At 37.7% G+C, this 24,067-nt stretch overlaps 1 protein-coding gene across 1 annotated transcript in view; it reads right to left on the bottom strand.

Moving 5' to 3' along the window:
- The window catches only part of LOC121287210 (uncharacterized threonine-rich GPI-anchored glycoprotein PJ4664.02-like), a 248,842-nt gene that overhangs the window by 84,412 nt on the left and 140,363 nt on the right, over positions 1 to 24,067 (bottom strand). The window contains exons 58-74 of the mRNA XM_041204885.1: positions 22,606 to 22,731; positions 21,464 to 21,589; positions 19,940 to 20,065; positions 19,480 to 19,605; positions 16,789 to 16,914; positions 11,179 to 11,304; positions 10,714 to 10,839; positions 10,013 to 10,138; positions 8,491 to 8,616; positions 8,026 to 8,151; positions 6,624 to 6,749; positions 5,101 to 5,226; positions 4,636 to 4,761; positions 3,935 to 4,060; positions 2,411 to 2,536; positions 1,948 to 2,073; positions 1,252 to 1,377 (exon numbers count right to left, since the gene is read on the bottom strand). Coding sequence (XP_041060819.1) covers positions 1,252 to 1,377; positions 1,948 to 2,073; positions 2,411 to 2,536; positions 3,935 to 4,060; positions 4,636 to 4,761; positions 5,101 to 5,226; positions 6,624 to 6,749; positions 8,026 to 8,151; positions 8,491 to 8,616; positions 10,013 to 10,138; positions 10,714 to 10,839; positions 11,179 to 11,304; positions 16,789 to 16,914; positions 19,480 to 19,605; positions 19,940 to 20,065; positions 21,464 to 21,589; positions 22,606 to 22,731 — 2,142 coding nt within the window. The remainder of the gene's footprint in view (positions 1 to 1,251; positions 1,378 to 1,947; positions 2,074 to 2,410; positions 2,537 to 3,934; positions 4,061 to 4,635; positions 4,762 to 5,100; positions 5,227 to 6,623; positions 6,750 to 8,025; positions 8,152 to 8,490; positions 8,617 to 10,012; positions 10,139 to 10,713; positions 10,840 to 11,178; positions 11,305 to 16,788; positions 16,915 to 19,479; positions 19,606 to 19,939; positions 20,066 to 21,463; positions 21,590 to 22,605; positions 22,732 to 24,067) is intronic.

A 24,067-nucleotide genomic window follows, 5' to 3' on the forward strand; every position in this document is an offset into this window, starting at 1 on the left:
CTTCAAATATAACAGCTCGCCATATAATGGCTAATTTATTGTATTCTTGTTTTTGGCCAAGAGACATTTCTTCTGTGACCTCTAACCTACAATGTTACAGCTACTTAGTAGGTATTGGCACAACAATTTTAAATAATGTCAAATCCAGAATTGCAAAATACAAGCAGTTTATCACCAATTGGGGAACTATTTAACAATCTCCTATTAATGACTGCTCTACTCCAACACAACATTCTGTTGCCAGAAGGTCCCTATGTGTTGTGGCACAGATTATAGTCGTGATCCATTCATTTTCTAATTCTGAATGAGCCATGTATTATTCGGCTCATCCCATAAAGATTTGCGCTTAAACATTTCAGACCATCACAAATGAAGATTTTGGTGCTAAAGACTGGATGGCAACAGCATGTAAAGCTTCCAATTGTATTGGTACAGAATTGTTGACATCTTGATGTGTTGATTGCACACTCAGCGATACTTGTAGAAAAAGTCTATTTGTGGTTGTGTCATTGCAGACCTCAGGGGTGGTTGTGCCTGCCCTTTTGCTCATCACCCCAGGTTCTGGTCAGGGTCACATGCTCCAAGGCATGAGCCAAGGCCATCAGCATAAGCAGCAAATTCCAGTGGTGACGGCGAAAGAACAAGAACACCATAGGCAAGGGCTGATTCTCAATATCCATTCTATGAAGAGGACTTGAGTTTCTAAATTCACGAGGTAGGCAATGGGAAAACACCTCATATATTAATTTCCAAAGTCATATTGCTCAATGATCAATGAAATTGAAAATGGGTATTTCTTCCAGTCAATGGAAGAGGAAAGTGTAAGACTCAAAGCTGTGCAGAAATGAGTGATGCGCTCAGACAGATCACAACGACTAATGTATTGATTCTCTTGGTCAGGATATTCTGCTGCTACCCTCAACAAACTACAACATTCCTATCATCATGGATGCAAAACAATGAGGATCCCTTGCTCATGGCAAGTCCAGAAGTGCAAAGTTGATCCACAAATCCTAATCCTACATGTAATATCATTGTATTCCATCAAATTAACATAATGGAAACCACAATGTGCAATCAACATATAATGATTGCATAAAAACATAGATTATTGTCATCAACCTCTTAGTTTTTCTTTGTCAAGTAACACAAAGAGCTTCTTGATGGCCATTTAGCATTAGGAGCAGTTGGGTGCAGCGTGATACGCCAATCATCAGTTTGTGAGAATCTGCAAGTTTGAAGTTTGCCTACCATCACAATGAGAAGTGTTTGTCACATTGGTGCTAAATCCAGGATGGCAACTGCAATTGAAGCTTCCAATTGTATTGGTGCAGATTTGTTGACAGGTTGATGTGTTGGTTGCACATTCATCAATATCTGCACAAAAAAGTCTAATCAATCCTCACTCAGTTTGATTAAAATACATTGACTATTTAAATCACATGTTTGAAACACTTCCTTTTGGATTCCATCGTGATTAACACATGATTCAACAACAATTTTATAAAAGACATCTTCCAAATATGGTATATCTCATTACAAAGCATTACTACATATATTGTCAGCTTCTTATTATTAATTATTACGGTGCACCAAGACATTGCGTGAAGACAATTAGCAATCTCTGATAGCTGTTCAGTTAAACGCAATTCACAAATCATCAATTGCAGGGATCAAAAGCAAAATACTGCAAATGCTGGAAGTCTGAGAAAAAAACATAAATAGCTGAATAAACACAACAGGTCTGACAGCATATGTGGAGAGGCAGTTAGAGTTAACGTTTCGAGTCCATATGAGTCTTCATCAGAATGAAGAGAAATGTGACGAGTCATACGGACTCGAATCATTAACTCTGTCTTCTTCCTCACAGATGTTGTCAGACCTGCTGAGTTTTTGCATCTATTTTTGCTTTTATTGCAGAGGTCTGATTGTTTGAAGGTTGCCTACCATTACAAAGAGAAGTGTTTGTCACATTGGTGCCAAATCCAGGATCGCAACTGCAATTGAAGCTTCCAATTGTATTGGTGCAGATTTGTTGACAGGTTGATGTGTTGGTTGCACATTCATCAATATCTGCAAAACAATGTCCAATTATTCCTCACTCAGTTTGATTGACATGAAAGCAGGCATTGGCAACTTAAATCACATGTTTGCAACACTTACTTTTGGATTGTATAATATTCAACATTTCTCAAATTCAACTGCAATATCATCATGACACCTTCCAGTACAAAATATCCCTTCATAAAGCGCTATTAAACATATTATTTAGCTTGTGATAATTTAGTTACTAAGCAACACCAAGTCTTGCATGAAGCCAATGAGATTTGCAATATATTGATAGATGTTGGATAAAGCGCAATTCACAAACAATCAATAACAGAGAATCTGTTTTGTGAAGAGTGCCTACCATCACAAAGTGAAGTGTTTGTAACATTGGTGGTAAACCCAGGACGGCAACTGCAATTGAAGCTTCCAATTGTATTGCTACAGATTTGATGACAGGTTGATGTGTTGGTTGCACATTCATCAATATCTGTAAGAAATATATCAAATTATTCCTTGATTAGTTGATTCACATTTCACCATACAGTTTCACGTGTTTTCAACTCATCCTTGTAGCCTTTACAATGTTGTTTTTCTTGAATTTGAAGAGCAATATATTTAGTTTCACTTCTCCTTCAAATATAACAGCTCGCCATATAATGGCTAATTTATTGTATTCTTGTTTTTGGCCAAGAGACATTTCTTCTGTGCTCTCTAACCTACAATGTTACAGCCACTAAGTAGATATTGGCTCAACAATGTTAAATAATGTCAAATCCAGAATTGCAAAATACAATCCGTTTATCAGCAATTGGGGAACTATTTAACAATCTCCTAGTAACGACTGCTCTACGCCAACACAACATTCTGTTGCCAGAAGATCCCTATGTGTTGTGGCACAGATTATAGTCGTGTTCCATTCATTTTCTAATTCTGAATGAGCCATGTATTATTCGGTTCATCCCATAAAGATTTGCGCTTAAACATTTCAGACCATCACAAAGTGAAGATTTTGGTGCTAAAGACTGGATGGCAACAGCATGTAAAGCTTCCAAATGTATTGGTACAGAATTGTTGACATCTTGATGTGTTGATTGCACACTCAGCGATACTTGTAGAAAAAAGTCTATTTGTGGTTGTGTCATTGCAGATCTCAGGGATGGTTGTGCCTGCCCTTTTGCTCATCACCCCAGGTTCTGGTCAGGGTCACATGCTCCAAGGCATAAGCCAAGGCCATCAGCATAAGCAGCAAATTCCAGTGGTGATGGCGAAAGAATTGGAACACCATAGGCAAGGGCTAATTCTCAATATCCATTCTATGAAGAGGACTTGAGTTTCTAAATTCACATGAGGTAGGCAATGGGAAAACACCTCATATATTAATATCCAAAGTCATATTGCTCAATGATCAATGAAATTGAAAATGGGTATTTCTTCCAGTCAATGGAAGAGGAAAGTGTAAGACTCAAAGCTGTGCAGAAATGAGCGATGCTCTCAGACAGATCACAAGGACTAATGTATTGATTATCTTGGTCAGTATATTCTGCTGCTACCCTCAACAAACTACAACATTCCTATCATCATGGATGCAAAACAATGAGGATCCCTTGCTCATGGCAAGTCCAGAAGTGCAAAGTTGATCCACAAATCCTAATCCTACATGTAATATCATTGTATTCCATCAAATTAACATAATGGAAACCACAATGTGCAATCAACATATAATGATTGCATAAAAACATAGATTATTGTCATCAACCTCTTAGTTTTTCTTTGTCAAGTAACACAAAGAGCTTCTTGATGGCCATCTAGCATTAGGAGCAGTTGGGTGCAGCGTGATACGCCAATCATCAGTTTGTGAGAATCTGCATGTTTGAAGTTTGCCTACCATCACAATGAGAAGTGTTTGTCACATTGGTGCTAAATCCAGGATGGCAACTGCAATTGAAGCTTCCAATTGTATTGGTGCAGATTTGTTGACAGGTTGATGTGCTGGTTGCACATTCATCAATATCTGCACAAAAAAGTCTAATCAATCCTCACTCAGTTTGATTAAAATACATTGACTATTTAAATCACATGTTTGAAACACTTCCTTTTGGATTCCATCGTGATTAACACATTCATGATTCAACAACAACTTTATAAAAGACATCTTCCAAATATGGTATATCTCATTAAAAAGCATTACTACATATATTGTCAGCTTCTTATTATTAATTATTACGGTGCACCAAGACTTTGCGTGAAGACAATTAGCAATCTTCTGATAGCTGTTCAGTGAAACGCAATTCACAAATCATCAATTGCAGGGATCAAAAGCAAAATACTGCAAATGCTGGAAGTCTGAAACAAAAACATAAATAGCTGAATAAACTCAACAGGTCTGACAGCATATGTGGAGAGGCAGTTAGAGTTAACGTTTCGAGTCCGTATGAGTCTTCATCAGAATGAAGAGAAATGTGACGAGTCATACGAACTCGAATCATTAACTCTGTCTTCTTCCCCACAGATGTTGTCAGACCTGCTGAGTTTTTGCATCTATTTTTGCTTTTATTGCAGGGGTCTGATTGTTTGAAGGTTGCCTACCATTACAAAGAGAAGTGTTTGTCACATTGGTGCCAAATCCAGGATCGCAACTGCAATTGAAGCTTCCAATTGTATTGGTGCAGATTTGTTGACAGGTTGATGTGTTGGCTGCACATTCATCAATATCTGCAAAACAATGTCCAATTATTCCTCATTCAGTTTGATTGACATGAAAGCAGGCATTGGCAACTTAAATCACATGTTTGCAACACTTACTTTTGAATTGTATAATATTCAACATTTCTCAAATTCAACTGCAATATCATCAGTCACACCTTCCAATACAAAATATCCCTTCATAAAGCGCTACTGAACATATTATTTAGCTTGTGATAATTTAGTTACTAAGGAACACCAAGTATTGCATGAAGCCAATGAGATTTGCAATATATTGATAGATGTTGGATAAAGCACATTTCACACACAATCAATAACAGAGAATCTGTTTATGTGAAGAGTGCCTACCATCACAAAGAGAAGCGTTTGTAACATTGGTGGTAAACCCAGGACGGCAACTGCAATTGAAACTTCCAATTGTATTGCTACAGACTTGATGACAGGTTGATGTGTTGGTTGCACATTCATCAAGATCTGCAAGAAATATATCAAATTATTCCTTGCTCAGTTGATTCACATTTCACCATACAGTTTCACGTGTTTTCAACACATCCTTCTAGCCTCTCTAATGTTGTTTTTCTTGTACTTGAAGAGCAATATATTTAGTTTCACTTCTCCGTCAAATATAACAACTGGCCATAAAATGGCTAAATCATTGTACTGTTGTTTTTGGCCATGAGACCATGTTTCTGTGCTCTTTAACCTGCAACATGACAGCCACTTAGTAGGCTTAGGTTCAACAATGTTAAATAATGGCAAATCCAGAAGTGCAAATTTCAGGCCGTTTAGCAGAAATTGGGCAACATTTTAACAATCTCTTAGCAATGATGGCTTAACTCCAACACAACATTCTGCTGCCAGAGGATCCCTATTGTGATGTGGCACAGATCATTGTTGTGATCCATTCATTTTCTAATTCTGAATGAGCCATATATTATTTGCTTCAACCCATAAAGGTTTGCGCTTAAACATTTCAGACCATCACAAAGCGAAGATTTTGGTGCTGAAGTCTGGGTGGCAGCATTGTAAAGCTCCCATTTGTATGGCACAGATTTGTTGACATCTTGATATGTTGATTGCACATTCAGCGATACATGTAGAAAAAAGTCTATTTGTGGTTGTGACATTGCAGACCTCAGGGGTGGTTGTGCCTGCCCTTTTGCTCATCACCCCAGGTTCTGGTCAGGGTCACATGCTCCAAGGTATGAGACAAGGCCATCAGCATAAGCAGCAAATTCCAGTGGTGATGGCGAAAGAACTAGAACACCATAGGCAAGGGCTGATTCTCAATATCCATTCTATGAAGAGGACTTGAGTTTCTAAATTCACATGAGGTAGGCAAAGGGAAAAAAACCTCATATATTAATTTCCAAAGTCATATTGCTCAATGATCAATGAAATTGAAAATGGGCATTTCTTCCAGTCAATGGAAGAGGAAAGTGTAAGACTCAAAGCTGTGCAGAAATGAGTGATGCGCTCAGACAGATCACAACGACTAATGTATTGATTCTCTTGGTCAGTATATTCTGCTGCTACCCTCAACAAACTACAACATTCCTATCATCATGGATGCAAAACAATGAGGATCCCTTGCTCATGGCAAGTCCAGAAGTGCAAAGTTGATCCACAAATCCTAATCCTACATGTCATATCATTGTATTCCATCAAATTAACATAATGGAAACCACAATGTGCAATCAACATATAATGATTGCATAAAAACATAGATTATTGTCATCAACCTCTTAGTTTTTCTTTGTCAAGTAACACAAAGAGCTTCTTGATGACCATCTAGCATTAGGAGCAGTTGGGTGCAGCGTGATACGCCAATCATCAGTTTGTGAGAATCTGCATGTTTGAAGTTTGCCTACCATCACAATGAGAAGTGTTTGTCACATTGGTGCTAAATCCAGGATGGCAACTGCAATTGAAGCTTCCAATTGTATTGGTGCAGATTTGTTGACAGGTTGATGTGCTGGTTGCACATTCATCAATATCTGCACAAAAAAGTCTAATCAATCCTCACTCAGTTTGATTAAAATACATTGACTATTTAAATCACATGTTTGCAACACTTCCTTTTGGATTCCATCATGATTAACACATTCATGATTCAACAACAACTTTATAAAAGACATCTTCCAAATATGGTATATCTCATTACAAAGCATTACTACATATATTGTCAGCTTCTTATTATTAATTATTACGGTGCACCAAGACTTTGCGTGAAGACAATTAGCAATCTTCTGATAGCTGTTCAGTGAAAAGCAATTCACAAATCATCAATTGCAGGGATCAAAAGCAAAATACTGCAAATGCTGGAAGTCTGAAACAAAAACATAAATAGCTGATTAAACTCAACAGGTCTGACAGCATATTTGGAGAGGCAGTTAGAGTTAACGTTTCGAGTCCATATGAGTCTTCATCAGAATGAAGAGAAATGTGACGAGTCATACGGACTCGAATCATTAACTCTGTCTTCTTCCTCACAGATGTTGTCAGACCTGCTGAGTTTTTGCATCTATTTTTGCTTTTATTGCAGGGGTCTGATTGTTTGAAGGTTGCCTACCATCACAATGAGAAGTGTTTGTCACATTGGTGCTAAATCCAGGATTGCAACAGCAATTGAAGCTTCCAATTGTATTGGTGCAGATTTGTTGACAGGTTGATGTGCTGGTTGCACATTCATCAATATCTGCACAAAATAGTCTAATCAATCCTCACTCAGTTTGATTAAAATACATTGACTATTTAAATCACATGTTTGAAACACTTCCTTTTGGATTCCATCGTGATTAACACATCCATGATTCAACAACAATTTTATAAAAGACATCTTCCAAATATGGTATATCTCATTACAAAGCATTACTACATATATTGTCAGCTTCATATTATTACTTATTACGGTGCACCAAGACTTTGCGTGAAGACAATTAGCAATCTTCTGATAGCTGTTCAGTGAAACGCAATTCACAAATCATCAATTGCAGGGATCAAAAGCAAAATACTGCAAATGCTGGAAGTCTGAAACAAAAACATAAATAGCTGAATAAACTCAACAGGTCTGACAGCATATGTGGAGAGGCAGTTAGAGTTAACGTTTCGAGTCCGTATGAGTCTTCATCAGAATGAAGAGAAATGTGACGAGTCATACGAACTCGAATCATTAACTCTGTCTTCTTCCCCACAGATGTTGTCAGACCTGCTGAGTTTTTGCATCTATTTTTGCTTTTATTGCAGGGGTCTGATTGTTTGAAGGTTGCCTACCATTACAAAGAGAAGTGTTTGTCACATTGGTGCCAAATCCAGGATCGCAACTGCAATTGAAGCTTCCAATTGTATTGGTGCAGATTTGTTGACAGGTTGATGTGTTGGCTGCACATTCATCAATATCTGCAAAACAATGTCCAATTATTCCTCATTCAGTTTGATTGACATGAAAGCAGGCATTGGCAACTTAAATCACATGTTTGCAACACTTACTTTTGAATTGTATAATATTCAACATTTCTCAAATTCAACTGCAATATCATCAGTCACACCTTCCAATACAAAATATCCCTTCATAAAGCGCTACTGAACATATTATTTAGCTTGTGATAATTTAGTTACTAAGGAACACCAAGTATTGCATGAAGCCAATGAGATTTGCAATATATTGATAGATGTTGGATAAAGCACATTTCACACACAATCAATAACAGAGAATCTGTTTATGTGAAGAGTGCCTACCATCACAAAGAGAAGCGTTTGTAACATTGGTGGTAAACCCAGGAAGGCAACTGCAATTGAAACTTCCAATTGTATTGCTACAGACTTGATGACAGGTTGATGTGTTGGTTGCACATTCATCAAGATCTGCAAGAAATATATCAAATTATTCCTTGCTCAGTTGATTCACATTTCACCATACAGTTTCACGTGTTTTCAACACATCCTTCTAGCCTCTCTAATGTTGTTTTTCTTGTACTTGAAGAGCAATATATTTAGTTTCACTTCTCCGTCAAATATAACAACTGGCCATAAAATGGCTAAATCATTGTACTGTTGTTTTTGGCCATGAGACCATGTTTCTGTGCTCTTTAACCTGCAACATGACAGCCACTTAGTAGGCTTAGGTTCAACAATGTTAAATAATGGCAAATCCAGAAGTGCAAATTTCAGGCCGTTTAGCAGAAATTGGGCAACATTTTAACAATCTCTTAGCAATGATGGCTTAACTCCAACACAACATTCTGCTGCCAGAGGATCCCTATTGTGATGTGGCACAGATCATTGTTGTGATCCATTCATTTTCTAATTCTGAATGAGCCATATATTATTTGCTTCAACCCATAAAGGTTTGCGCTTAAACATTTCAGACCATCACAAAGCGAAGATTTTGGTGCTGAAGTCTGGGTGGCAGCATGTAAAGCTCCCATTTGTATGGCACAGATTTGTTGACATCTTGATATGTTGATTGCACATTCAGCGATACATGTAGAAAAAAGTCTATTTGTGGTTGTGACATTGCAGACCTCAGGGGTGGTTGTGCCTGCCCTTTTGCTCATCACCCCAGGTTCTGGTCAGGGTCACATGCTCCAAGGTATGAGACAAGGCCATCAGCATAAGCAGCAAATTCCAGTGGTGATGGCGAAAGAACTAGAACACCATAGGCAAGGGCTGATTCTCAATATCCATTCTATGAAGAGGACTTGAGTTTCTAAATTCACATGAGGTAGGCAAAGGGAAAAAAACCTCATATATTAATTTCCAAAGTCATATTGCTCAATGATCAATGAAATTGAAAATGGGCATTTCTTCCAGTCAATGGAAGAGGAAAGTGTAAGACTCAAAGCTGTGCAGAAATGAGTGATGCGCTCAGACAGATCACAACGACTAATGTATTGATTCTCTTGGTCAGTATATTCTGCTGCTACCCTCAACAAACTACAACATTCCTATCATCATGGATGCAAAACAATGAGGATCCCTTCCTCATGGCAAGTCCAGAAGTGCAAAGTTGATCCACAAATCCTAATCCTACATGTCATATCATTGTATTCCATCAAATTAACATAATGGAAACCACAATGTGCAATCAACATATAATGATTGCATAAAAACATAGATTATTGTCATCAACCTCTTAGTTTTTCTTTGTCAAGTAACACAAAGAGCTTCTTGATGACCATCTAGCATTAGGAGCAGTTGGGTGCAGCGTGATACGCCAATCATCAGTTTGTGAGAATCTGCATGTTTGAAGTTTGCCTACCATCACAATGAGAAGTGTTTGTCACATTGGTGCTAAATCCAGGATGGCAACTGCAATTGAAGCTTCCAATTGTATTGGTGCAGATTTGTTGACAGGTTAATGTGCTGGTTGCACATTCATCAATATCTGCACAAAAAAGTCTAATCAATCCTCACTCAGTTTGATTAAAATACATTGACTATTTAAATCACATGTTTGCAACACTTCCTTTTGGATTCCATCATGATTAACACATTCATGATTCAACAACAACTTTATAAAAGACATCTTCCAAATATGGTATATCTCATTACAAAGCATTACTACATATATTGTCAGCTTCATATTATTACTTATTACGGTGCACCAAGACTTTGCGTGAAGACAATTAGCAATCTTCTGATAGCTGTTCAGTGAAACGCAATTCACAAATCATCAATTGCAGGGATCAAAAGCAAAATACTGCAAATGATGGAAGTCTGAAACAAAAACATAAATAGCTGAATAAACTCAACAGGTCTGACAGCATATGTGGAGAGGCAGTTAGAGTTAACGTTTCGAGTCCGTATGAGTCTTCATCAGAATGAAGAGAAATGTGACGAGTCATACGAACTCGAATCATTAACTCTGTCTTCTTCCCCACAGATGTTGTCAGACCTGCTGAGTTTTTGCATCTATTTTTGCTTTTATTGCAGGGGTCTGATTGTTTGAAGGTTGCCTACCATTACAAAGAGAAGTGTTTGTCACATTGGTGCCAAATCCAGGATCGCAACTGCAATTGAAGCTTCCAATTGTATTGGTGCAGATTTGTTGACAGGTTGATGTGTTGGCTGCACATTCATCAATATCTGCAAAACAATGTCCAATTATTCCTCATTCAGTTTGATTGACATGAAAGCAGGCATTGGCAACTTAAATCACATGTTTGCAACACTTACTTTTGAATTGTATAATATTCAACATTTCTCAAATTCAACTGCAATATCATCAGTCACACCTTCCAATACAAAATATCCCTTCATAAAGCGCTACTGAACATATTATTTAGCTTGTGATAATTTAGTTACTAAGGAACACCAAGTATTGCATGAAGCCAATGAGATTTGCAATATATTGATAGATGTTGGATAAAGCACATTTCACACACAATCAATAACAGAGAATCTGTTTATGTGAAGAGTGCCTACCATCACAAAGAGAAGCGTTTGTAACATTGGTGGTAAACCCAGGAAGGCAACTGCAATTGAAACTTCCAATTGTATTGCTACAGACTTGATGACAGGTTGATGTGTTGGTTGCACATTCATCAAGATCTGCAAGAAATATATCAAATTATTCCTTGCTCAGTTGATTCACATTTCACCATACAGTTTCACGTGTTTTCAACACATCCTTCTAGCCTCTCTAATGTTGTTTTTCTTGTACTTGAAGAGCAATATATTTAGTTTCACTTCTCCGTCAAATATAACAACTGGCCATAAAATGGCTAAATCATTGTACTGTTGTTTTTGGCCATGAGACCATGTTTCTGTGCTCTTTAACCTGCAACATGACAGCCACTTAGTAGGCTTAGGTTCAACAATGTTAAATAATGGCAAATCCAGAAGTGCAAATTTCAGGCCGTTTAGCAGAAATTGGGCAACATTTTAACAATCTCTTAGCAATGATGGCTTAACTCCAACACAACATTCTGCTGCCAGAGGATCCCTATTGTGATGTGGCACAGATCATTGTTGTGATCCATTCATTTTCTAATTCTGAATGAGCCATATATTATTTGCTTCAACCCATAAAGGTTTGCGCTTAAACATTTCAGACCATCACAAAGCGAAGATTTTGGTGCTGAAGTCTGGGTGGCAGCATTGTAAAGCTCCCATTTGTATGGCACAGATTTGTTGACATCTTGATATGTTGATTGCACATTCAGCGATACATGTAGAAAAAAGTCTATTTGTGGTTGTGACATTGCAGACCTCAGGGGTGGTTGTGCCTGCCCTTTTGCTCATCACCCCAGGTTCTGGTCAGGGTCACATGCTCCAAGGTATGAGACAAGGCCATCAGCATAAGCAGCAAATTCCAGTGGTGATGGCGAAAGAACTAGAACACCATAGGCAAGGGCTGATTCTCAATATCCATTCTATGAAGAGGACTTGAGTTTCTAAATTCACATGAGGTAGGCAAAGGGAAAAAAACCTCATATATTAATTTCCAAAGTCATATTGCTCAATGATCAATGAAATTGAAAATGGGCATTTCTTCCAGTCAATGGAAGAGGAAAGTGTAAGACTCAAAGCTGTGCAGAAATGAGTGATGCGCTCAGACAGATCACAACGACTAATGTATTGATTCTCTTGGTCAGTATATTCTGCTGCTACCCTCAACAAACTACAACATTCCTATCATCATGGATGCAAAACAATGAGGATCCCTTGCTCATGGCAAGTCCAGAAGTGCAAAGTTGATCCACAAATCCTAATCCTACATGTCATATCATTGTATTCCATCAAATTAACATAATGGAAACCACAATGTGCAATCAACATATAATGATTGCATAAAAACATAGATTATTGTCATCAACCTCTTAGTTTTTCTTTGTCAAGTAACACAAAGAGCTTCTTGATGACCATCTAGCATTAGGAGCAGTTGGGTGCAGCGTGATACGCCAATCATCAGTTTGTGAGAATCTGCATGTTTGAAGTTTGCCTACCATCACAATGAGAAGTGTTTGTCACATTGGTGCTAAATCCAGGATGGCAACTGCAATTGAAGCTTCCAATTGTATTGGTGCAGATTTGTTGACAGGTTGATGTGCTGGTTGCACATTCATCAATATCTGCACAAAAAAGTCTAATCAATCCTCACTCAGTTTGATTAAAATACATTGACTATTTAAATCACATGTTTGCAACACTTCCTTTTGGATTCCATCATGATTAACACATTCATGATTCAACAACAACTTTATAAAAGACATCTTCCAAATATGGTATATCTCATTACAAAGCATTACTACATATATTGTCAGCTTCTTATTATTAATTATTACGGTGCACCAAGACTTTGCGTGAAGACAATTAGCAATCTTCTGATAGCTGTTCAGTGAAAAGCAATTCACAAATCATCAATTGCAGGGATCAAAAGCAAAATACTGCAAATGCTGGAAGTCTGAAACAAAAACATAAATAGCTGATTAAACTCAACAGGTCTGACAGCATATTTGGAGAGGCAGTTAGAGTTAACGTTTCGAGTCCATATGAGTCTTCATCAGAATGAAGAGAAATGTGACGAGTCATACGGACTCGAATCATTAACTCTGTCTTCTTCCTCACAGATGTTGTCAGACCTGCTGAGTTTTTGCATCTATTTTTGCTTTTATTGCAGGGGTCTGATTGTTTGAAGGTTGCCTACCATCACAATGAGAAGTGTTTGTCACATTGGTGCTAAATCCAGGATTGCAACAGCAATTGAAGCTTCCAATTGTATTGGTGCAGATTTGTTGACAGGTTGATGTGCTGGTTGCACATTCATCAATATCTGCACAAAAATGTCTAATCAATCCTCACTCAGTTTGATTAAAATACATTGACTATTTAAATCACATGTTTGAAACACTTCCTTTTGGATTCCATCGTGATTAACACATCCATGATTCAACAACAATTTTATAAAAGACATCTTCCAAATATGGTATATCTCATTACAAAGCATTACTACATATATTGTCAGCTTCATATTATTACTTATTACGGTGCACCAAGACTTTGCGTGAAGACAATTAGCAATCTTCTGATAGCTGTTCAGTGAAACGCAATTCTCAAATCATCAATTGCAGGGATCTAAAGCAAAATACTGCAAATGCTGGATGTCTGAAAAAAAACATAAATAGCTGAATAAACTCAACAGGTCTGACAGCATATGTGGAGAGGCAGTTAGAGTTAATGTTTCGAGTCCATATGAGTCTTCATCAGAATGAAGAGAAATGTGACGAGTCATACGGACTCGAATCATTAACTCTGTCTTCTTCCTCACAGATGTTGTCAGACCTGCTGAGTTTTTGCATCTATTTTTGCTTTTATTGCAGGGGTCTGATTGTTTGAAGGTTGCCTACCATTACAAAGAGAAGTGAGTGTCACATTGGTGCCAAATCCAGGATCGCAACTGCAATTGAAGCTTCCAATGGTATTGGTGCAGATTTGTTGACAGGTTGATGTGTTGGTTGCACATTCATCAATATCTGCAAAACAATGTCCAATTATTCCTCACTCAGTTTGATTGACATGAAAGCAGGCATTGGCAACTTAATTCACATGTTTGCAACACTTACTTTTGAATTGTATATTATTCAACATTTCTCAAATTCAACTGCAATATCATCAGTGACAACTTCCAATACAAAATATCCCTTCATAAAGTGCTACTAAACATATTATTTAGCTTGTGATAATTTAGTTACTAAGGAACACCAAATCTTGCATTAAGCCAATGAGATTTGCAATATATTGATAGATGTTGGATAAAGCGCAATTCACAATCAATAACAGAGAATCTGTTTATGTGAAGAGTGCCTACCATCACAAAGAGAAGCATTTGTAACATTGGTGGTAAACTCAGGACGGCAACTGCAATTGAAGCTTCCAATTGTATTGGTACAGATTTGATGACAGGTTGATGTGTTGGTTGCACATTCATCAATATCTGCAAGAATTATATCAAATTATTCCTTGCTCAGTTGATGCACATTTCACCATACAGTTTCACGTGTTTTCAACACATCCTTCTAGCCTCTCTAATGTTGTTTTGCTTGCATTTGAAGAGCAATATATTTAGTTTCACTTCTCCGTCAAACATAACAGATGGCCATATAATGGCTAAATTATTGCACTGTTGTTTTTGGCCATGAGACCATGTTTCTGTGCTCTCTAACCTACAATGTAACAGCCACTTAGTAGGCTTAGGCTCAACAATGTTAAATAATGGCAAATCCAGAAGTGCAAATTTCGGGCCATTTATCAGAAGTTGGGCAACTTTTTAATAATCTCGTAGTAATGATGGCTTAACTCCAACACAACATTCTGCTGCCAGAAGATCCCTATTGTGATGTGGCACAGATTATTGTTGTGATCCATTCATTTTCTAATTCTGAATGAGCCATGTATTATTTGCTTCAACCCATAAAGATTTGCGCTTAAACATTTCAGTCCATCACAAATCGAAGATTTGGTGCTGAAGTCTGGATGGCAACAGCATTGTAAAGCTCCCATTTGTATGGCACAGATTTGTTGACATCTTGATATGTTGATTGCACATTCAGCGATACTTGTAGAAAAAAGTCTATTTGTGGTTGAGTCATTGCAGACCTCAGGGGTGGTTGTGCCTGCCCTTTTGCTCATCACCCCAGGTTCTGGTCAGGGTCACATGCTCCAAGGTATGAGCCAAGGCCATCAGCATATGCAGCAAATTCCAGTGGTGATGGCGAAAGAACGAGAACACCATAGGCAAGGGCTGATTCTCAATATCCATTCTATGAAGAGGACTTGAGTTTCTAAATTCACACGAGGTAGACAATGGGAAAACACCTCAAATATTAATTTCCAAAGTCATATTGCTCAATGATCAATGAAATTAAAAATGAGCATTTCTTCCAGTCAATTGAAGAGGAAAGCGTAAGACACCAAGCTGTGCAGAAATGAGCAATGCTCTCAGACAGATCACAAGGACTAATGTATTGATTCTCTTGGTCAGGACATTCTGCTGCTACCCTCAACAAACTACAACATTCCTATCATCATGGATGCAAAACAATGAGGATCCCTTGCTCATGGCAAGTCCAGAAGTGCAAAGTTGATCCACAAATCCTAATCCTACATGTCATATCATTGTATTCCATCAAATTGACATAATGGAAACCACAATGTGCAATCAACATATAATGATTGCATAAAAACATAGATTATTGTCATCAACTTCTTAGTGTTTCTTTGTCAAGTAACACAAAGAGCTTCTTGATGGCCATCTAGCATTAGGAGCAGTTGGGTGCAGCGGGATACGCCAATCATCAGTTTGTGAGAATCTGCATGTTTGAAGTTTGCCTACCATCACAATGAGAAGTGTTTGTCACATTGGTGCTAAATCCAGGTTGGCAACTGCAATTGAAGCTTCCAATTGTATTCGTGCAGATTTGTTGACAGGTTGATGTGTTGGTTGCACATTCATCAATATCTGCACAAAAAAGTCTAATCAATTCTCACTCAGTTTGATTAAAATGCTTTGACTATTTAAATCACAGGTTTGCAACACTTCCTTTTGGATTCCATCGTGATTAACACATCCATGATTCAACAACAACTTTATAAAAGACATCTTCCAAATATGGTATATCTCATTACAAAGCATTACTACATATATTGTCAACTTCTTATTATTAATTATTACGGTGCACCAAGACTTTGCGTGAAGACAATTAGCAATCTTCTGATAGCTGTTCAGTGAAACGCAATTCACAAATCACAAATTGCAGGGATCAAAAGCAAAATACTGCAAATGCTGGAAGTCTGAAACAAAAACATAAATAGCTGAATAAACTCAACAGGTCTGACAGCATACGTGGAGAGGCAGCTAGAGTTAACGTTTCGGGTCCGTATGAGTCTTCATCAGAATGAAGAGAAATGTTACGAGTCATACGGAAACGAATCATTAAATCTGTCTTCTTCCCCACAGATGTTGTCAGACCTGCTGAGTTTTTGCATCTATTTTTGCTCTTATTGCAGGGGTCTGATTGTTTGAAGGTTGCCTACCATTACAAAGAGAAGTGTTTGTCACATTGGTGCCAAATCCAGGAAGGCAACTGCAATTGAAGCTTCCAATTGTATTGGTGCAGATTTGTTGACAGGTTGATGTGTTGGTTGCACATTCATCAATATCTGCCAAACAATGTCCAATTATTCCTCACTCAGTTTGACTGACATGAAAGCAGACATTGGCAACTTAAATCCCATGTCTGCAACATATACTCTTGAATTGTATAATATTCAACATTTCTCAAATTCAACTGCAATATCATCAGTGACACCTTCCAATACAAAATATCCTTTCATAAAGCGCTAGTAAACATATTATTTAGCTTGTGATAATTTAGTTACTAAGGAACACCAAGTCTTGCATGAAGCCAATCAGATTTGCAATATAGTGATAGATGTTGGATAAAGCGCAATTGACAAACAATCAATAACAGAGAATCTGTTTATGTGAAGTGTAGCTACCATCACAAAGAGAAGCATTTGTAACATTGTTGGTAAACCCAGGAAGGCAACTGCAATTGAAGCTTCCAATTCTATTGGTACAGATTTGATGACAGGTTGATGTGTTGGTTGCACATTCATCAATATCTGCAAGAATTATATCATATTATTCCTTGCTTAGTTGATTCACATTTCACCATACAGTTTCACGTGCTTTCAACACATCCTTCTAGCCTCTATAATGTTGTTTTTCTTGTATTTGAAGAGCAATATATTTAGTTTCCCTTCTCCATCAAATATAACAGCTGGCCAGATAATGGCTAAATTAATGTACTGTTGTTATTGGCCATGAGACCATGTTTCTGTGCTCTCTAACCTGCAACATGACAGCCACTTAGTAGGCTTAGGCTCAACAATGTTAAATAATGGCAAATCCAGAAGTGCAAATTTCGGGCTGTTTATCAGAAATTGGGGAACTATTTAACAATCTCTTAGTAATGATGGCTTAACTCCAACACAACATTCTGCTGCCAAAAGGTCCCTATTGTGATGTGGCACAGATTATTGTTGTGATCCATTCATTTTCTAATTCTGAATGAGCCATGTATTATTTGCTTCAACCAATAAAGATTTGCGCTTAAACATTTCAGACCATCACAAAGCGAAGATTTTGGTGCTGAAGTCTGGATAGCAACAGCATTGTAAAGCTCCCATTTGTATGGCACAGATTTGTTGACATCTTGATGTGTTGATTGCACACTCAGCGATACTTGTAGAAAAAAGTCTATTTGTGGTTGAGTCATTGCAGACCTCAGGGGTGGTTGTGCCTGCCCTTTTGCTCATCATCCCATGATCTGGACAGGGTCACATGCTCCAAGGTATGAGCCAAGGCCATCAGCATAAGCAGCAAATTCCAGTGGTGATGGCGAAAGAACTAGAACACCATAGGCAAGGGCTGATTCTCAATATCCATTCTATGAAGAGGACTTGAGTTTCTAAATTCACACGAGGTAGGCAATGGGAAAACACCTCAAATATAAATTTCCAAAGTCATATTGCTCAATGATCAATGAAATTGAAAATGGGCATTTCTTCCATTCAATGGAAGAGGAAAGCGTAAGACACCAAGCTGTGCAGAAATGAGAAATGCTCTCAGACAGATCACAAGGACTAATGTATTCATTCTTTTGGTCAGGACATTCTGCTGCTGCCCTCAACAAACTACAACATTCCTACCACCATGGATGCAAAACAACGACGATCCCTTCCTCATGGCAAGTCCAGAAGTGCAAAGTTGATCCAAAAATCCTAATCCTACATGTAATATCATTGTATTCTATCCATTTAACATAATGGAAACCACAATGTGCAATCAACAAATAATGATTGCATAAAAACAGAGATTATTGTCATCAACCTCTTAGTGTTTCTTTGTCAAGTAACACAAAGAACTTCTTGATGGCCATCAAGCATTAGGAGCAGTTGGATGCAGCGTGATACGCCAATCATCAGTTTGTGAAAATCTGCATGTTTGAAGGTTGCCTACCATCACAATGAGAAGTGTTTGTCACATTGGTGCTAAATCCAGGTTGGCAACTGCAATTGAAGCTTCCAATTGTATTGGTGCAGATTTGTTGACAGGTTGATGTGCTGGTTGCACATTCATCAATATCTGCACAAAAAAGTCTAATCAACCCTCACTCAGTTTGATTAAAATACATTGACTATTTAAATCACATGTTTGCAACACTTCCTTTTGGATTCCATCGTGATTAACACATCCATGATTCAACAACAATTTTATAAAAGACATCTTCCAAATATGGTATATCTCATTACAAAGCATTACTACATATATTGTCAGCTTCATATTATTACTTATTACAGTGCACCAAGACTTTGCGTGAAGACAATTAGCAATCTTCTGATAGCTGTTCAGTGAAACGCAATTCACAAATCATCAATTGCAGGGATCAAAAGCAAAATACTGCAAATGCTGGAAGTCTGAAAAAAAAACATAAATGGCTGATTAAACTCAACAGGTCTGACAGCATATGTGGAGAGGCAGTAAGAGTTAACGTTTCGAGTCCGTAAGAGTCTTCATCAGAATGAAGAGAAATGTGACGAGTCATACGGACTCGAATCATTAACTCTGTCTTCGTCCTCACAGATGTTGTCAGACCTGCTGAGTTTTTGCATCTATTTTTGCTTTTATTGCAGGGGTCTGATTGTTTGAAGGTTGCCTACCATTACAAAGAGAAGTGTTTGTCACATTGGTGCCAAATCCAGGATCGCAACTGCAATTGAAGCTTCCAATTGTATTGGTGCAGATTTGTTGACAGGTTGATGTGTTGGTTGCACATTCATCAATATCTGCAAAACAATGTCCAATTATTCCTCACTCAGTTTGATTGACATGAAAGCAGGCATTGGCAACTTAATTCACATGTTTGCAACACTTACTTTTGAATTGTATAATATTCAACATTTCTCAAATTCAACTGCAATATCATCAGTGACACCTTCCAATACAAAATTTCCCTTCATAAAGTGCTACTAAACATATTATTTAGCTTGTGATAATTTAGTTACTAAGGAACACCAAGTCTTGCATGAAGCCAATCAGATTTGCAATATATTGATAGATGTTGGATAAAGCGCAATTCACAATCAATAACAGAGAATTTGTTTTGTGAAGAGTGCCTACCATCACAAAGTGAAGTGTTTGTAACATTGGTTGTAAACCCAGGACGGCAACTGCAAATGAAGCTTCCAATTGTATTGGTACAGATTTGATGACAGGTTGATGTGTTGGTTGCACATTCATCAATATCTGCAAGAAATATATCAAATTATTCCTTGCTTAGTTGATGCACATTTCACCATACAGTTTCACGTGTTTTCAACTCATCCTTGTAGCCTTTACAATGTTTTTTTTCTTGAATTTGAAGAGCAATATATTTAGTTTCACTTCTCCTTCAAATATAACAGCTGGCCAGATAATGGCTAAATTATTGTACTGCTGTTTTTGGCCATGAGACATTTCTTCTGTGACCTCTAACCTACAATGTTACAGCTACTTAGTAGTTATTGGCTCAACAATGTTAAATAATGTCAAATCCAGAATTGCAAAATACAAGCCGTTTACCAGCAATTGGGGAACTATTTAACAATCTCCTAGTAACGACTGCTCTACTCCAACACAACATTCTGTTGCCAGAAGATCCCTATGTGTTGTGGCACAGATTATAGTTGTGATCCATTCATTTTCTAATTCTGAATGAGCCATGTATTATTCAGTTCATCCCATAAAGATTTGCGCTTAAACATTTCAGACCATCACAAAGTGAAGATTTTGGTGCTAAAGACTGGATGGCAACAGCATGTAAAGCTTCCAATTGTATTGGCACAGAATTGTTGACATCTTGATGTGTTGATTGCACACTCAGCGATGCTTGTAGAAAAAAGTCTATTTGTGGTTGTGTCATTGCAGACCTCAGGGGTGGTTGTGCCTGCCCTTTTGCTCATCAACCCAGGTTCTGGTCAGGGTCAAATGCTCCAAGGCATGAGGCAAGGCCATCAGCATAAGCAGCAAATTCCAGGGGTGATGGCGAAAGATCTAGAACACCATAAGCAAGGGCTGATTCTCAATATCCATTCTATGAAGAGAACTTGAGTTTCTAAATTCACATGAGGTTGGCAATGGGAAAACACCTCAAATATTAATTTCCAAAGTCATATTGCTCAATGATCAATGAAATTGAAAATGGGCATTTCTTCCAGTGAATGGAAGTGGAAAGTGTAAGACTCAAAGCTGTGCAGAAATGAGCAATGCTCTCAGACAGATCACAAGGACTAATGTATTGATTCTCTTGGTCAGGACATTCTGCTGCTGCCCTCAACAAACTACAACATTCCTATCATCATGGATGCAAAACAATGAGGATCCCTTGCTCATGGCAAGTCCAGAAGTGCAAAGTTGATCCACAAATCCTAATCCTACATGTAATATCATTGTATTCCATCAAATTAACATAATGGAAACCACAATGTGCAATCAACATATAATGATTGCATAAAAACATAGATTATTGTCATCAACCTCTTAGTTTTTCTTTGTCAAGTAACACAAAGAGCTTCTTGATGGCCATTTAGCATTAAGAGCAGTTGGGTGCAGCGTGATACGCCAATCATCAGTTTGTGAGAATCTGCAAGTTTGAAGGTTGCCTACCATCACAATGAGAAGTGTTTGTCACATTGGTGCTAAATCCAGGATGGCAACTGCAATTGAAGCTTCCAATTGTATTGGTGCAGATTTGTTGACAGGTTGATGTGTTGGTTGCACATTCATCAATATCTGCACAAAAAAGTCTAATCAATCCTCACTCAGTTTGATTAAAATACATTGACTATTTAAATCACATGTTTGCAACACTTCCTTTTGGATTCCATCGTGATTAACACATGATTCAACAACAATTTTATAAAAGACATCTTCCAAATATGGTATATCTCATTACAAAGCATTACTACATATATTGTCAGCTTCTTATTATTAATTATTACGGTGCACCAAGACATTGCGTGAAGACAATTAGCAATCTCTGATAACTGTTCAGTTAAACGCAATTCACAAATCATCAATTGCAGGGATCAAAAGCAAAATACTGCAAATGCTGGAAGTCTGAAAAAAAAACATAAATAGCTGAATAAACTCAACAGGTCTGACAGCATATGTGGAGAGGAAGCCAGAGTTAGAGAATGAAGAGAAATGAAGAGAAATGTGATGAGTCATACGGACTCAAAACGTTAACTGTCTTCTTCCCCACAGATGTTGTCAGACCTGCTGAGTTTTTCCAGCTATTTTTGCTTTTATTGCAGGGGTCTGATTGTTTGAAGGTTGACTACTATCACAAAGAGAAGTGTTTGTCACATTGGTGCCAAATCCAGGATCACAACTGCAATTGAAGCTTCCAATTGTATTGGCGCAGATTTGTTGACAAGTTGATGTGTTGGTTGCACATTCATCAATATCTGCAGAACAATGTCCAATTATTCCTCATTCAGTTTGATTGACATGAAAGCAGGCATTGGCAACTTAAATCACATGTTTGCAACAATTACTTTTGAATTGTATAATATTCAACATTTCTCAAATTCAACTGCAATATCATCAGTGACACCTTCCAATACAAAATATCCCTTCATATAGCGCTACTAAACATCTTATTTAGCTTGTGATAATTTAGTTACTAAGGAACACCAAGTCTTGCATGAAGCCAATGAGATTTGCAATATATTGATAGATGTTGCCATAAAGCATAATTCACAAACAATCAATAACAGAGAATCTGTTTTGTGAAGAGTGCCTACCATCACAAAGAGAAGTGTTTGTAACATTGGTGGTAAACTCAGGACGGCAACTGCAATTGAATCTTCCAATTCTATTGGTACAGATTTGATGACAGGTTGATGTGTTGGTTGCACATTCATCAATATCTGCAAGAATTATATCAAATTATTCCTTGCTAAGTTGATTCACATTTCATCATACAGTTTCACGTGTTTTCAACACATCCTTCTAGCCTCTTTAATGTTGTTTTTCTTGTATTTGAAGAGCAATATATTTAGTTTCACTTCTCCGTCAAATATAACAGATGGCCATATAATGGCTAAATTATTGTACTGTTGTTTTTGGCCATGAGACCATGTTTCTGTGCTCTCTAACCTGCAACATGACAGCCACTTAGTAGGCTTAGGCTCAACAATATTAAATAATGGCAAATCCAGAAGTGCAAATTTCAGGCCGTTTATCAGAAATTGGGGAACTTTTTAACAATCTCTTAGCAATGATGGCTTAACACCAACACAACATTCTGCTGCCAGAAGATCCCTATTGTGATGTGGCACAGATTATTGTTGTGATCCATTCATTTTCTAATTCTGAATGTGCCATGTATTATTTGCTTCAACCCATAAAGATTTGCGCTTAAACATTTCAGTCCATCACATAGCGAAGATTTTGGTGCTGAAGTCTGGATGGCAACAGCATTGTAAAGCTCCCATTTGTATGGCACAGATTTGTTGACATCTTGATGTGTTGATTGCACATTCAGCAATACTTGTAGAAAAATGTCTATTTGTGATTGTGTCATTGCAGACCTCAGGGGTGTTTGTGCCTGCCCTTTTGCTCATCACCCCAGGTTCTGGTCAGGGTCACATGCTCCAAGGTATGAGCCAAGGCCATCAGCATAAGCAGCAAATTCCAGTGGTGATGGCGAAAGAACTAGAACACCATAGGCAAGGGCAGATTCTCAATGTCCATTCCTTGAAGAGGACTTGAGTTTCTAAATTCACATGAGGTAGGCAATGGGAAAACACCTCAAATATTAATTTCCAAAATCATTATGCTCAATGCTCAGTGAATTTGAAAGTGGGCATTTCTTCCAGTCAATGGAAGCGGAAAGTGCAAGACTCCAAGCTGTGCAGAAATGAGCAATGATCTCAGACTGATCACAGTGACTAATGTATTGATTCTCTTGATTAGGACATTCTGCTGCTGCCCTCAACAAACTACAACATTCCTACCACCATGGATGCAAAACAACCAGAATTCCTTGCTCATGGCAAGTCCGGAAGTGCAAAGTTGATCTAAAATTTTTAATCCTACATTTAACATCATTGTAGTCTAGTAATTTAACACAATGGAAACCACAATGTGCAATCAACCTATAATGATTGCATACAGACATAGATTATTGTAATCAACCTGAATGTTTTTTGTGAATTAACACAAAGAGCTTCTTGATAGCCATCTAGCATTAGGAGCAGTTGG

This window comes from Carcharodon carcharias, chromosome 2, assembly GCF_017639515.1.
Source record: "Carcharodon carcharias isolate sCarCar2 chromosome 2, sCarCar2.pri, whole genome shotgun sequence".
Lineage (NCBI taxonomy): Eukaryota > Metazoa > Chordata > Chondrichthyes > Lamniformes > Lamnidae > Carcharodon > Carcharodon carcharias.